Source organism: Aphelocoma coerulescens, chromosome 14, assembly GCF_041296385.1.
Source record: "Aphelocoma coerulescens isolate FSJ_1873_10779 chromosome 14, UR_Acoe_1.0, whole genome shotgun sequence".
Taxonomy (NCBI): Eukaryota; Metazoa; Chordata; class Aves; order Passeriformes; family Corvidae; genus Aphelocoma; species Aphelocoma coerulescens.
Window position 1 is genome coordinate 13,735,095 of NC_091028.1, and position 15,016 is coordinate 13,750,110.

General features: G+C 42.6%; 1 protein-coding gene across 3 annotated transcripts in view; it reads left to right on the plus strand.

Moving 5' to 3' along the window:
• Positions 1 to 15,016, plus strand: part of PRKAR1B (protein kinase cAMP-dependent type I regulatory subunit beta) — a 92,825-nt gene that overhangs the window by 63,162 nt on the left and 14,647 nt on the right. For all 3 annotated transcript variants that reach the window (XM_069029848.1, XM_069029849.1, XM_069029850.1), the window contains exons 8-9: positions 6,416 to 6,476; positions 9,980 to 10,101. In XM_069029848.1, the coding sequence (XP_068885949.1) occupies positions 6,416 to 6,476; positions 9,980 to 10,101 (183 nt within the window). The remainder of the gene's footprint in view (positions 1 to 6,415; positions 6,477 to 9,979; positions 10,102 to 15,016) is intronic.

A 15,016-nucleotide genomic window follows, 5' to 3' on the forward strand; every position in this document is an offset into this window, starting at 1 on the left:
TTTTGAAGGTAGAAATGCTCCTGCTTTTAAATAAGGAGTGGTAATTCTTAGGGTACCTTTTGAAATGTATAATTTAAGATGGTTTTAAAACTTGGGAGCAAGCAGGTTTCCCTTTTCTTATTTTCTGCTTGCAAATCCTTTTGTCCAAGGAATAAATGACCTTTATCTCCCAAAGATTTTTGCTGTAGTCAGATAAAGCCCCTCCATAACCCCAGATAGTTATTTCTCTTGTCTGCATTCCTTCCCTCCCATGCCCAGCCTCATGTTTTCTCAGTCAAGTGTTGAAATTTTATTTGAGTTGTAAATATTTATTTGCAAATCATGCCTTCAGATCCACACTTGCCAAGAAGATTTTATCCTGTCATGGGACACTTGACTCTCCAGCTCATTTCTCCTTGCAGGCGCTATTTTGGTCCTTTGCTTTGCATTTAATAATTTCGTGTTTTATTTCTGTTTAGTGCCATTTCCCCCACTTATGTGTCTCATTGATCCTGACTGGTTTATGGCATGAATAAAATGTATCTCAGGAGGTTTGGAGTTTGGGGTTTCCTTTTTATGGATGGACAAAGCCTGATGCAGAGAGTTCCTGCTGGCTTTTAGTTACAGTTGTCATCCATTTATAATTTAGCCTGTCCCAAAGGAAGTTTGTTGAAACAGATCTATTTCTTTATATTTCATAGTCTCAGCTTAGGTACCTTGATGGCTTGAAGGTCACATTCAAGTTTGTTTTAGCAGCTGTGATGATTGTAAATGTTGGGGTAGGTCTTTTTTTCATTATGTGCAGTGAAATTGCTTGGCTTTCACTGCAGTCCTTGACAAAGTATAACGCCATGAAATTCATTGTGCTAGGTGGGGTACAAAAAACCACTTTGATGTGTTCCCTCTGTGGTACACTCACAAATTATCTTTCCATCTGTGTGTTCCATTTATTTCATAGAATCATCTCTCTAGGTTACATACTTTTCACTCTGTTGCAAATTCTTTTATGTGTATGTTCTCTGTGTGGGTGCACACGGGCACAGACACACACACTCGTGCATATATTCAACATTTATTTACTTATATTCTTCTGGGAGAGAGCAAAGGATTTTTTTTTTTGCCATAGGCTTCTCATGGAATTCAGTTGCTGCTCTCTTCTTTGCAATTTGGATTCGAGAGCATCACGGAATGGGGAACATCCCAGGGTAGTACAATATTTGCATTCTAAATATAGCAAATGCCACAAATACCAGAGAAGCAAATGTCTGTATCCCAACATCAGATTGATCCCCTAGACAATTCAGTTCCCAGACTGAGAAAATTTGAAGTATTAATTTCTTGCAATTTCTTCTTTAGGAAGACTTGATCCAGGATAATTTAACTACCCTCTAGTTTCCATGGTCCAAGATACCTGGCTCTGGGAGTGGAGTTGTGTGGGATTCAATACATTTGGCCTATTTGGCAAACTGCTCACTGAAAGTGAGTTATAGGATTGGTTTGTAACTTGTGACAAATCAAGGTTAGCCAGTTCCTAATGCTGTACTTCATTTTATTTATGCTATTTTGGGTTTATTCTACCGTCTTTTCACAGCTTTGAACCTGAGAACAAATTCTTTAATGCGTGCTTTTATTTCTGCTCAGATAAAATAGAGTCAGAAGGATTTTGGGTTGCCATAAATTGGAGGTTGTCTGGTGCCCAAAGCATAAAGCAACTCCAAAGGCTGCAATCCACCTGACATCTGTGGAATGGAGCACCAGGACCACGTGGGCTGCTTGGTGTTCATGGCCAGAATGCTCAGGGGCTCTTTCTTTCATGCTCCAGCAGGAATGAACACCCAAAGCATCACTCAGGATCAGGTTAATCAGGGATTAAGTGGGGCTGTGCAGTCCTGAAGTCCATTCTGGCACCTCCTGCCAGGATAACTCTTTCTTTGAAACTCGAGTCATGCTTTGCCTCTCAGTAGACATTTGTTTGGCTCCTTACTGAAGGTGGGGATTCCTAGGAAGGACTCAATCAACTCCACCTGAAGAAATGAATCAGAATCAAGACACAGAGTTCTGGAGAGACAAAGAAAGATTGGGTGGGAGGAGTGAGAAGAAAAAATGGAAGAAAACAGGGAAAAGGCAGCTGGAAATGAGATGAAACAGATACTGAGTAGGAACTCAGCAGGACCTGTTCCAGTCTCTGGGGCATTCGTTTTCCCTAGCCTGTGTATTGCTTAAGCTAAGCCTAGGACTTGCTACATTAAATGGTCCTAAAATGGCTTTGAGGCCTTCTCTGTGTGGATTTGATGAACGAGAGTGATCTTGTTTCTCCTTGGGACTGTCTCAGGGAGGAGCACTGCAGCTTAGAATATTAACGAGGCTTTGTAGTTAATGGGAGCCACTGCCTTTAAGGAGATGAGCTTGTGCCTGACAGCTCAGAACCAGGGAGAAAGTGAACAAAGGAGAGGGGGGAGAGGGAGAAGCAGTGACTATTGAAATAAGATATTAATAGGTTAGAAAAAAGCAGAATTAATAAAGACTTTTTAAAACATGCCATCAAGAACCCTGCCAGTGCAGAATTATTCATGTACATTTACTATTGTTTTTATCTGGCTTAAGCTGTAAGATTTCTACTGCTTCCCCTGGGAAACTTTTCTTCAGGAGAATAATTCCTTCATTGGAAAACTTTTTTGATATTGATCTTAAATTAGATTTTCTTAATTTTCTCCTATTACTTTCAGTTATGTCAAGTTATGCTGTACTGAATTGCCCTCTCTTTCTGTCATATATCTGTAGATAATTATCACTGTCTACTTAAAACCCCTGCTATGGTGCTGCTAGCTATGAGGGTGACATACCTGTGATCCCAGTGCTGAGCCAACAAATACAGGCTGGATTTGTTTCACTCCTTCCTTATCAGCTCTCCTGAGTGTTTTAGCATTTCTTCAAGCTCTGTTGGATTTGGGAGCACATTTCTGGAGAAGAGGTACAGAGACAGAATGTAGCACACCAGGCGCCGTCACATCTGAGCCACGGAGATGGAGCCTCTAAACTTCATTCCTGGATGATATCTTTGCCTGTGCAGACCAAAATAGCCTTGGCTGCGTTCTTGTTGCAGTCTGATGCAGGTCTGACCTCCTGTCTGTGAATCTCTTGCACCTTTACAACTTGCAGGTCTTCTGTTTGTCAAACATCTCTGCTTTGGATTTTTTTTTTATTAGTTGTATTATCCAAATGGATGCTCATTCTATTATTTTTCTAGTCCCATTTCTAACCTCTCCAGATCCTTTCTTGTTATTTTTCTGCTCTGGTGAGCTTTCACAGCATCTCATAGACTGTAAATGTTGGTACTGTCTTATTTGCTGCTGCTTCTAGAAGATCCAAAATACTGCATGAGGGCAGATTTGAGTCCTGTGCCAGGGAATGCACAGGCTGGCACTTCTGCAGAAGGTACTGAAGGGTAGAAGAGGAGATTGGGATGGTGTTCATACTCCTGGCCTCAGCAATTTGGGTAAAGCAACTAAATAAAACAAATATAAAAGAGGACATCAGAAGTCAGAGGTGACATTACACCTGGGGAAGGGGATGAGAGATGAATATCAGGCTGGTCATAAAAGGAGGGAAAGAACTAAGTGATCTTTAAGGTCCCTTCCAACCCAAGCCACATTCTATGATTCTATGTTCCCTCTTTGTTTCATGGGAGAAAAGATGGTTAAAACCAATGGAAATAAGCACATGGTTGGTTGGTTGTAATTCCACTGCTGGGTTGTTTTTAGCTTGCACTACAGTACTGATCTCTCCAAATCCTTCCTCTCACTCTGCTTGTGAAAGCTTGAGCAGGAAAATGCACTCAAGTAAAAATAATGTGCATAAGGGTGAGCCAGGCTTCTCCTACCTGGAACTGAAATTGGGATCTGGTTGTGCCAACCAGGATCCAGCCTCGGATGCTCTGAAAGAGCAGAGAAAGCTCCTGTGCCTGCCTGTGGCACCCTGAGGTGAAGCTCTGCTGTCGGATGGGTCCTGCCACCCCAGAGGCTGCTGTTTGTCTCCTCCAGGAGAGAGAGAGGGAGGGATGGATGGAGCCATCCTTCAGGATGAGTCAGGAGCCATCAGCTGGGTCACCTTGGGCTTCAGTGCATGTGCTGGGGAACAGCAGCCCCAAGCCCTAGTCACTAGTTCTTCCCTGGGCCCACGCTCTCCCTTAGCTCTGTGGGATCATCCTGAGACAGGGGATGTTTAAGTCAGTGTAGCTATGCATTAAGAGGGGCTCTAGATAATGTGACAATACAAAAAATTGTAACAGCACATTTAATTAATTATTTCCACTTCAGCGTTGCTTTTGCACTTGGCTTCACTGTGGATTCCATACTGCTGGCCTGGCTTAGTTTAGCCAAGGCATAACACACCTGTGTTCCTGTAGGAAGTGGTGGGCTCGTCCTCTCTGGGCCAGGTGGGATGGCTGCAATTCCCACCTTCCTGGGCCTTGTCTGCATCTCTAAATACTCAAAGCTGTGGTCAGGCATCACTTATGGCTACTGATTACTGCTTCTTAAAATTCATCTGTGTCCGCAAGTCATTTAAAAAGCATTTTCCACATCTGTCCCTGGGTGTCCCAGCCCATCAAACTAAACCACCAATCTGCTTTTCCACAGCTGTCAATTTTGCTGCTCTTGTTTCCACTCGATTGCAGGGAGGAAAGCAACAACTGCGCAGTGTCCAGTTTTCCATTCTCTGTCTCCCAGCGAGCTGTCAGAAGCTGGCGTGGCTTGCAGAGCCTCCTGCGTTTGAAGTTCTTTACTTTTTTTCTTTCTGGCACTTCAAATGCTGCTGGGGCCCCCCGAGGTTGAGAACCAAGTTTGTCAGACACAGAGGTCAGACGAGGGTTAGCGATGCTATCGCTGAGGAGAACTGTCATCACCAGCTCCGAGTTATGGCTGGGGTGCACAGGGAGAGACCTCGGGAGCTGCTGCTGCTGATCCACAGCTACCTGGGAAGAGTGGCAGCTCCTGCTGGTGCTGTGGCTGTTTGGGAGCAGGGGTGACCCCAGGACAGGGGCACAAACTTGAGCTGTCCCTGGCAGCTCCAGCTGGTGCTGTGGTCCCCAGCTGGAGTCAAGCCTGTTGATGCTGCTGGAAGGACTCGTGGTGCTTTGGGGGTTGTTGCAGCCCCACCTGCGCAGCACGTGTGGGAAGAGGGATGATATTTAATTCTTAGTTATACCACTGCCCTTGAATACACCGGCCATTCCCATTTTCATACCCAAAAGACTTCTGAATGTTTTCACACTGGAGGGCAAAGTGTTTCTTCTCCTTTTCCCTTCTCTATCCCCATTTTTCCAGCACTTACAGGTGGTCACTTGGAGGAGGAGGAATAGAGAAGTGGCTTTTTCTATGGCAGACACTGACATTTGCTTCCATCCTCTCTGCCCAGTCTCTGAATAAATGGAATCTTTGTTTTCCTTTTCTTGAGAAGATCAGTGTATCATCCTCGTGTTGTGCCTTGTAGATCTGAGTAGGAGGCACCAGGCAGCCTTTGACATCCCCAGGAAATCTGCCCAGGCAGAAGGGATTTGGGGTGTCACCAGTGTGGAACAAACTGCACGGAACCAAGGCAGGCCCTGGAGTTCCTCTTTGGTACCTGGCAATAACTTCCTTATGAGTCTTTTGTGCCACTGCAGAAGGAATTAAGGATGCATTCATTATTTTTGTGCTGGTAAAACTTCAACATAATTATTCCTACATGAATCACCTTCAAAAACGCGTGCTGCAACAGCAGCTTGTGGTTTCTGTCTTGCTGATCAAACACTGTGTAAGGAGAAAGTGTCTTGGAAATTTATCACACAACAAAATCTTAGTAGAGTGGGAATGACTGTGCTGGTGGCTGCACATACATTGATGGATTGTCTGCCCCCAAATGCTTAAATCTTGTTAAAATAATGATATGAATGGATTGCTCAGCATAGCAATAGGTACAACACTGTACAGAATATCAGCCAGGTTTACAGATAAACACATTTGGCATTGAAGAGTTTTTAACCTACAAGGATGGGACTCATGAGGGGGACATTTTAAATTTTATCCTACTTCGTAATTGCAAAGAGCCTCATTGGCAACGAGATATATATTAGATTAGCTAAAGAGTTAATTGATGAAGTTCAGGCTTTAAAATGAATGCCTGTAAATGGATACAATTCATCTGCAGTGTCCAGTAACACCAGTGAAGTCAGTGAAATTACAGCAGGATTGAATTTGAGTCCTTCTGTCTTTGCTTATCAGCAATACAACTTGCCCAGACATTTTATGGGGAAACGTTTGCCTGAGGCTGTTTACACTGGCTGTGCCTAAGATTTGGAAGGAGAGGGGGAAAAAAAAAAAAGAGCAGCTGTAGGAAGAAATCACAAAAATACTTTGTGTAATGTTGTGCCTCCTTTTTCTCTCTCCTGTAATAACAGGGCAGCACTCTGAGGAAGCGGAAGATGTACGAAGAATTCCTGAGCAAGGTCTCCATTTTGGGTCAGTTGCCCTTTGGAACTTGGCTGTTGGTTCCTCTGTTATTTGTGCTTGCAGGATGAATTTTGATCTTTGATGGCACGGTGAAAGCAGTGGTGCTCACACAGAAGGTCTCACTTGTGCTGTTTCTGAAGGAATGGAAGTGTAAAGGGCCCTTTTTGTTTTTCTCAGTCTTTCCGGTGCACTGCCCATGTGTTTGGAGCACACATTAAAGGTGGAGCAGGCATGCACTGGTACTTTCAGTAGCTGCCACTGATCTTGTAAAGTAAAGATCATGTGGATAGAGCAGAAAGCAGTGCAGAGATACGAATTTGTCATAAATCCAGTTACATCCTCCCAGGGAACAGGTGAGAAGCTTTTTCCTGCAAGAATACAGCGTTTGTGTGCACTAAACAAACCAACCTTACAAATCAAACCAGACTGATCTTTTTTCTTCTGTGCATTTTACAGCCCCTGTCTCACATTCTTAAAACATCTGTTTAGCTTCTTGTCCTTGGATTTTGTTTCCCTTTGATTAATGTGATAGCCACGAAATTTGGACATGTTCTTGATGGCCTTCAGTAGGAAAAACAACAAACCCATAATGCCTGACCAATCAATCACCATTAGGAGAACAAAAGCCTCTAATAAGGAGGACAGTGTTAGACAGTACAATGAGTTGTTGATCCTGTAGGAGAAACATCATGTTTCTGCTGGGGCTGTTTGGAAGAAAACAGTTCAGGATTTATTTGCTATGTAATTAGAGTATTTATATTACTACTTAAAATTTTTTCTGGTTTTTTTTTTTGGTTGGTTTTTTTTTGTTAGTTTTTTTTTTTTTTGTTTGTTTGTTTATGATATTCACCTACCATTCAAGCTGAGGTACCTGAAATTTGAGAGTGTCTCAGTGAGAGTATACTTGAACTTCTGACAGGTGCAATCCATGAGATTTTCAATTATATTTGTATGCTTAAAGTAAGGCTAAGTATGTTGTTCACTTATTAATGAAGTTTTCATCTTTTAAAAACCTTCTTTTATGCTTAATTTAAATCTTTCTAAATTAAGAGCACAAATTATACCAAATTACAATGAGTATTTAAAGAAAAAAAGGATCTGTGCACCTGCCCTAATGAGGAGCAATTACAACAATGAGACATCTCAAAACAATTTCAGAGTAGAAAGGTTATTCAGAGATGTGCTTCCTTAAACATGCGGTTTGCCATGTAATTAGAGCCTAATTTGTAGTGTGGCTTTTGAATCTCAGTAAAAAAAAGAGGAAGGACTTAAGGATTTGAACCTTTTTTAAGTACAGAAAAGCAGTGAACAAAATAACACGTCATTGCAGGAACATGGAAATTTAGGTGAAATGTGCAAGAGTCTCTTTGACATGTCTAAAAAGCAGATGACACCTGTGAAGCAGAAAGATATTTTAGAAATCTCAACATGGCACTAAAAAGTCACCTTCTCTTCATCCCTTAATGTGGTCAGAACTCAGTGATTTCCTGGGGGAAAAACCTCTACCTGCTCCTTACATTTCTTTTTTGTAAGGCCTGTCTAGTGGCTGTAATGAGCCAATAATTGCAAGAGTCACATTTTGTTTTTTAATCCAAGGATTCTTTTAGATTATCAGTAGTTGTTTATAGTGTATCAAACATGATATGAAAGAAGTGATTTTTTAAAATTTTTGTTCTTGGGTTTAATTAAATATAAAGCTGGGACTTGATATGTACAATGTAGACATTGCAAAAAAAAAATTGCATGTGGTCTAATCTATCTGGTACTTCAACTCTGCAACTAAAACTTGTAGAATATTCTATATAATGATCTGTTTGCAAGGATTATTAACCAATGTATTTGTAGTGGTACAGTTCCCTTATACAAAAGAGAGACACTTCGTGACTAGAGCTAGAATTAGCTTTGAATTTTTCATAAAGCCAACTGAAGAAGAAGTTTCAAGAGACTCTTTCTTTTCATTGTTAATTACTGAGTTCTTTAAAAAAAAAAAAGAAAAAGTCTTCTCTAGTCTGTATGAAAGAGTTTTATGCTTATTTTTAGTCAAACAGAGCAGTTTTTGAATGTTGCATTGACAATATGGGCTTGGTCTTTGACATTAGTTCTTCTGCAGCAAAGGTCACAAACACACCAGGGAAGTGCTTTAGGTGGGGAAAATGTTACAAACAATTCATTTCCCAAACAGCAACAGAAAGTGGCATAAAAACATGAAGATGTGTCAGTCAACTCAGACCTTACCTTTGGTGCCTCGAGCCCGTCAGTCTGGTTTTGTTACCAGACTCAGTGTGCCCTTCTGAGCTCAGCCAAAAGGCATTTTAGCTTCTAAAAACCAGCTCTTTCACCCTCACACAATACTTCTAAGCAATATTTTTAACAAAATGGGGAAACCAGAGTCTGATGGAATGGCACAGATCTAATCCTGGTGTCAGAAACTGTATCTTGGCTTACATTACTTCAATAATTCATAGTAAGTAGGAACCAGCAGAGCTCCGGGACATGAATTTCAGCCCAGCTGTTTGAGGCAGTGAAGAGTATTATCTGTTGCTTTTAATAACTTTTAAACCTGTAATTTTTCAGTCAAATCTGATCAAAGTACAAAAGTTCAAGTACAATTCACTGTCTTGAATTCTCATGCAAATGGGTGTTGGAGAGAGACACAGGTGGCACCCTCCTCTCCGAGGGCAGGACAGGTGGAATCCGTCCCTCAGCAAAGGCAGGGCAGGGCAGTGGGGCACTGAGCAGCTCTGGGTGTGCCCTGTGCAGGGCATGTCTGTGCTCCAGGGGGTTTGGGGTAGGTGCAGGTGGGTGGTGAGGACCCCCTAGCACAGGCTGCATTCACTCCAATAATCCTAAAACAGACTGGCCATTTTTAATTACGGACATTTTTTGGAAGTTTTATAACTTTTCTCCCTTAAGTGGGGTCATGAAAAGAAAAACGCTTTGCAAGCCATCCTGCTAGCAAATGAAGCAGAGGTGTCATTTCAAACACCCATAAACCTGGATACCTCTGGTCTCCTGCTGCTCCTGCCACCAGGGTCTGGACATTGCCTCCAGTGGTCTCACCCATCCTTGAGATGGACTCTCTGCATCACCCACCCCGCAGCCCACCAGGAGCTGGGAGCAGCTCTGATGAAAAGACTGTAGGGCTTGTCCTGACACCTGGTGTGGGATGTGGAAAGGGAATCTCAGTGTTCCCATATCTCCAGGCAGCTCCTCAGCTGCTCCAGGCCGTGGCAGGCCAGGGCAGTGCAGATCAGATCGCAGGCGCAGGGAACCGGAGCCAACCTTTCCTGTCCAACTTTTAAGATTGCTATCTGGGTGATTACTGAAGGCTAAGACACAGTGAATAAATACATTCATGTTTCCCAACTGGAGGTTCGTGCAAAGTGCCTGGATGAAAGAAATGTTTCTTTTATAACAGAACCAGGCATGGCAGAGCTGTCAGTTTAGATAAGAATCTTCAGCCAAAGTTGGAGTGTTTTTATAATATAGCTTTATGATCTTCAATATTTTAGAGTCCCTGGACAAATGGGAGCGGCTGACAGTGGCTGATGCACTGGAACCTGTCCAGTTTGAAGATGGAGAAAAAATTGTTGTGCAGGGAGAGCCCGGTGATGACTTCTTCATTATTACAGAGGTAAGATTGGCATCCTGATAAGCTCCGTCATTTCCTGGTAAAGATCAAGGCTGTATATTGAAGACATTTGGGTTCAGTTCAATCTCTTACTTCAGCATAAATCTAACTCCACTTAAACCAGAAGACCTACTCAAAATTCAAATGAATTCAGAGACCAGCTCCATGGAGTTGTCTTAAGTTGGACAATCTTCTTTCCAGTAAATTGAAAATGCTGAGGAATTTTGAGGTGTGTCTGGTGTCTTTACTGTTTGCAGGTTTGTTTTCTACAGGAGATTTTTCTAGTTCCAAATTTCCAATACTTCATCAGGGCTGGTCAGCCACAGAGTGCATTGATTGTTGTTCCCAAAGGGACTTACAGGGGATATCACAAATGGACATCTGTAAACTGGAGCAGGATACCTTAGCAGAAAACGGATAATTTGTTCTTTGTTTTGCCTTAAACTCAGTCCAAATGGTTGAGCCATCTTCTTGTTTACGCTGACACAGGCAGACAGATCTGTCAGGCAGCTGAAAATGCTGACATCTTTTTGGGAAATTATCTGACACTTCAGTTCCACCACCTCACTTCTGCAAGCAGATGCTGACAGGGTTTCCCCCCCCGACATAAATATTTGGACCCTTGGTATCTCACACAAGTACCAAGGCACTGTGATGTACAACCAGTTATACAGAGGTCTTGGAGAGACTCAGACTGAATAACAAGAGAGCATTAGGATATGATTGTCTATGGATTGTGAGTGTTCCTGTGCAAATACAGAGACCAGAAATAGCCAACATATGGCTGTGGTGACAGCTCCAGTGCACTGCCAGGCCAGGTGGTACATGACCAGCAATGAGTTCCAGTGGTGGCACAGGAACTGGGAGGGAACTGGAATCCCTCACTGTGGGAGAAGGTGGGTCAGAGGGGTGTAAGAAGCTGGTCATTGTGTGGCCTTGGGATTCAGTTGTATGCACACAGAATGCATCCCAGGCTTTGCTGTGCTTGCTCCTTGTCTGTGGATATTTGGACAGGTGCCTCTATGCAAAGCAGCCAGAATTTAGTTCATAATCAATATCTGACACTTAAAAATTCCATCCTTCTTTCCTCTTGAGTGTTGGAAATGTGTATTTTATTTATAAACATAGCTTTTCTTCAATGCTCAAAAAAAATTGTCAGTGCAAGTAACTGCACCTGTCTATCATACAGGGAAACAATTCAGAACTTTAAATATGTGACAAGCAGTGTCCCTTCAAAACAATAGTGCCAGAATAAAAAAGACAAGATATTAGATAGGGAATCTTTTTTATTAAGAAGATATTTAGTATATAAGAAAAAAATTAGGAAATAGAAGTTTTTTCAGAAATATGGAATTTTTATTTCTCCTAGTGTTACTGAGTGTGCTGTTATTCCTTGCAGGAGCAGGACACCAGGGAAATCTAATTTTCTTAGCCATTGAATCCCATGTGGAAAATTGGCACCTTGCTTAAGAGTTACCAAGGGCCTTTATTTTCCCCCTCTTGCTGAAACAGCTGTTAAGACTTGAATGGGTAGAAAAGCATTAACACTGCATTCTGTAGAAAGTATCTGCTCACCTCACCCTTCCACTGCAAATCTGACATAGTTTCTCACTTTGGAAGTTGCCTATATTTTTTTACTTTAGAGAATGAACATCCAGTATCAACTATTTCTTGTGCTGCAGTAGTATTTCTGCCTGCTCTCACACAGTTTAAGCTTCATATTTTAAACCTGATTTTTACAGGAGTTTACATCTTTGATGTTAAACTTTTCTGTAGGAAAATTGCTGCAAGTCACCAGGAACACATTATTCTACAACCTGGTTGAAAGTAGTTTTGGCTGGTTTGTTGTCACAATATGTTGAAAAGCCATTAGCTTCTTTCATATGCTTTTTGATCTTTGTGGTCTTCTAATCCAAGCCACTAGAAATGCAGCCAAGTTGTTTGGCTGCTGTATATGCAGCAAACCATTTCATATATCACTAAAATGCAGCCTCCTTTGCAGCACAGCGTGTCCAGTACTACAAAGCTAACTTGGCCACATGATTTTTGCACAAGGTACTCATTTACCTTTTTTTTTACTCATTTTACATTTCGATGCAGCCCAGAAAGCCCCAGTTGTGTCCTGGGCTGTGTCAAAAGCAGCGTGGCAGCAAGTCAAGGGAGGTGATGCTGCTCCTCTACTCTGCTCTCTGTGTCCAGCTCTGGGGTCCCCTCCCCAGGGGAGGCCACTGAGATGATCAGAGGGATGGAGCCCCTCTCCTGGGAGGAAAGTCTGAGAGAATCGGGGTTGCTCAGCCTGCACAAGAGAAGGCTTCAGGGTAACCTAACTGTGGCCTTTCAGTACCTGAAGGGAGCCTGCAAGAAAGATGGAGAGAGCCTGGAGTAACAGGGCAAGGGGGATTGGCTTCAAAATGAAAGAGATTAGGCTTAGATTAGATATCAGGAAGAAATTCTGTGAGGGTGGGGAGGCCCTGGCACAGGTTGCCCAGAGAAGCTGTGGCTGCCCCACCCCTGGAAGTGTCCAAGGCCAGGTTGGACAGGGCTTGGAACAACCTGAGCTAATGGAAGGTGTCCCTGCCCATGGCAGAGGGTGGAATGAGATGATCCTTAAGGCCACTTCCAATCCAAACCATTCTATGATTTATCATAAACCACAGGCATTCATATCATGCCTTGGACAAATCAGTTATCACTTTATAGAGCTTCAGTGCATCCCAGATATTGGTTCCAAGTGGAATCTTGTGGCTCTGAGCATAAAAACTTCTCTAAGACACCCAGGACTCACATGTGGATTTAAAACTGTTGAACTTCATGAATTAGTCATTCATTTCTGGTTAGCCTGCCCTGCTGCCTTGCTCTGTGCCATCCCTTTGGGACAGTGTAAGGACATTGGTTCTGCCCAAAGACACAGCCTCTGAGTGAATTGGCACCTTCAGGATTTGCAGACTGAAGAGAAACCACTGAAACCTTTGGAAGGGAGACTGATAACCCCAGGGATGATCAGAACAGCAATTCCTGCTTCCCCAAACCTGGGATATCATCCTAGTTAGTATGGACAAGACTATTTAGTCTCCCCCTTCTATCAAGCAAGCACATTCACCTTTTCCCTGTATTTCTTACTAGAATATTTTTGTCATGGCCTTCTGTCTACCTTCCATCTCCAGTGTTGCACAGTTTATTTGGGGTGCAGGTTATTTGAGGTGCAGGCTGTGTGCATGGAAATGCTGCAGTGCCTCTTGGAGAGTGAGGCTGCAGCAGGAGCTCAGCCAAATTATTAGAATAACAGAAAATTTGCAGAGGGAAGAACCACAGGAAACCAGAGCTTTTTAAGTTCACTGCTCACAAAGCTGTTTCTGGTTCATTTTTTGCTAAAAAGTCTAATGAGAAAAGTGTATACCCTGAGATTCCAGGACAGCTACAGTTTTTCTGCCATTCTAAATCTTCACAGGCACCAGTAAGATGTTTACTTGCAGTAGTTTGGGTTCTTTTCTGTTTAAATATCAAGCAGTCTTCAACAAGATTTAGTTTTAATATTTAAAGGCTGTGCATTTTTTTCCCAGAGATAGAATTATTGTAATGTTTATACCATATTCCTTAATGTGAAGATAGGATCAGAAGTGAATGTCTGCTTACAAAAGCAAAGTAATGACTTCTGTGAGATTGATTTACCGCATTTGAAACTAGTAATTAAAAAAAAAATAAATAAAAAAGAAGCAGCCCTGCAGTTTCTGTATTTTCAGATATTTCCAGGTCTTACTTTCCCACTACAGTTTTCACACAACAAACTCGGGCTTTCCCAGACCAGACAGATGTGGAATGTATCTGCTGGATTCCAAGGTCATGGAATTATCCCATATGAGATTCCTGGCACAGAGGTGAAAAACTTTAAGCACCATGAAACAATTGTTGCCATAAAGAATTATATTTTGGCAAGCGTAAATCATAACAGATGTACGGTTTCTAACAAATAAATTTGCAGTTGTGTTGTGCACTGCCACACTGTGTACCCAGCAGTGGGGAGGATTTATTCATCTGACTTCAGATAACGCAAATATTTTTAGCCGGCATTTTAAAGTGGTGGATGCAAAGGCATGTGAGCTTTGTGGAGTTAAAAGTCCCTTTAATTGAAATGCCAGTTGAACAGGGGCTGGTTTTATTCCCAACTCGTGCTTTGCCACTGACTCCAGCTCAAACAGTAGTTCAAACCAGTGTAGTAGTGCTCTGAAACTGGAAAGAAAAGAGGTTTTTGCTGTTGTCTAGGTTACTGAGAAAGGTAGCGACAATAGTATTAAAAATAGCGGTTATGATCATGTACCACTCTCTTAAGTTCAGCTCCCAGCTTGGCTGGGTGGCACAGTACCTCGAAGTCTGCAAGGCAGCTGCCAAGAATGCAGGGAGCTGCAGCCTGCTGGGATTTCCAGCTGCCACCCCTCCCCTGTCAGATCGTTGGCATCACTTTGTCAGGAGCGAGCGCCGTGTCCGGCGCACCAACCCTGTCACGGGACTCACCCACTGTGCTCAGGGACTCTTTGCATCTCAGCTGCACGCTCAGAGCTTGCTGAGCTGCTGCCATATGGCCCTAATAGTCATAAAGTTTGACATGGTTTAAGAAAAATGTGTGCACAGACACAAACGTGCGCAGGTGGAGGAGGAGAGAACAGCAAAAGGTTTCTAACAGGGCCCGAAGAGCACAGCTTGTAGCTGCCCTTTAAATGTGCAGCCTGTCATCTGCTCCCAGGACAGGTTGGTTGAAGTGGTGCAGAATGCATAGAAATAAATCTGCATGAGAAGTAAAACATTTCCAATTAATAGCTGGTCGAGCTGCCCAGCAATCGCATGCAGCAGCCTAAAAATAAAGACCTAAAAATAGAAGATAATTCACAGGAGACAATTCAAGGAGAAATGGACCCATGGTATC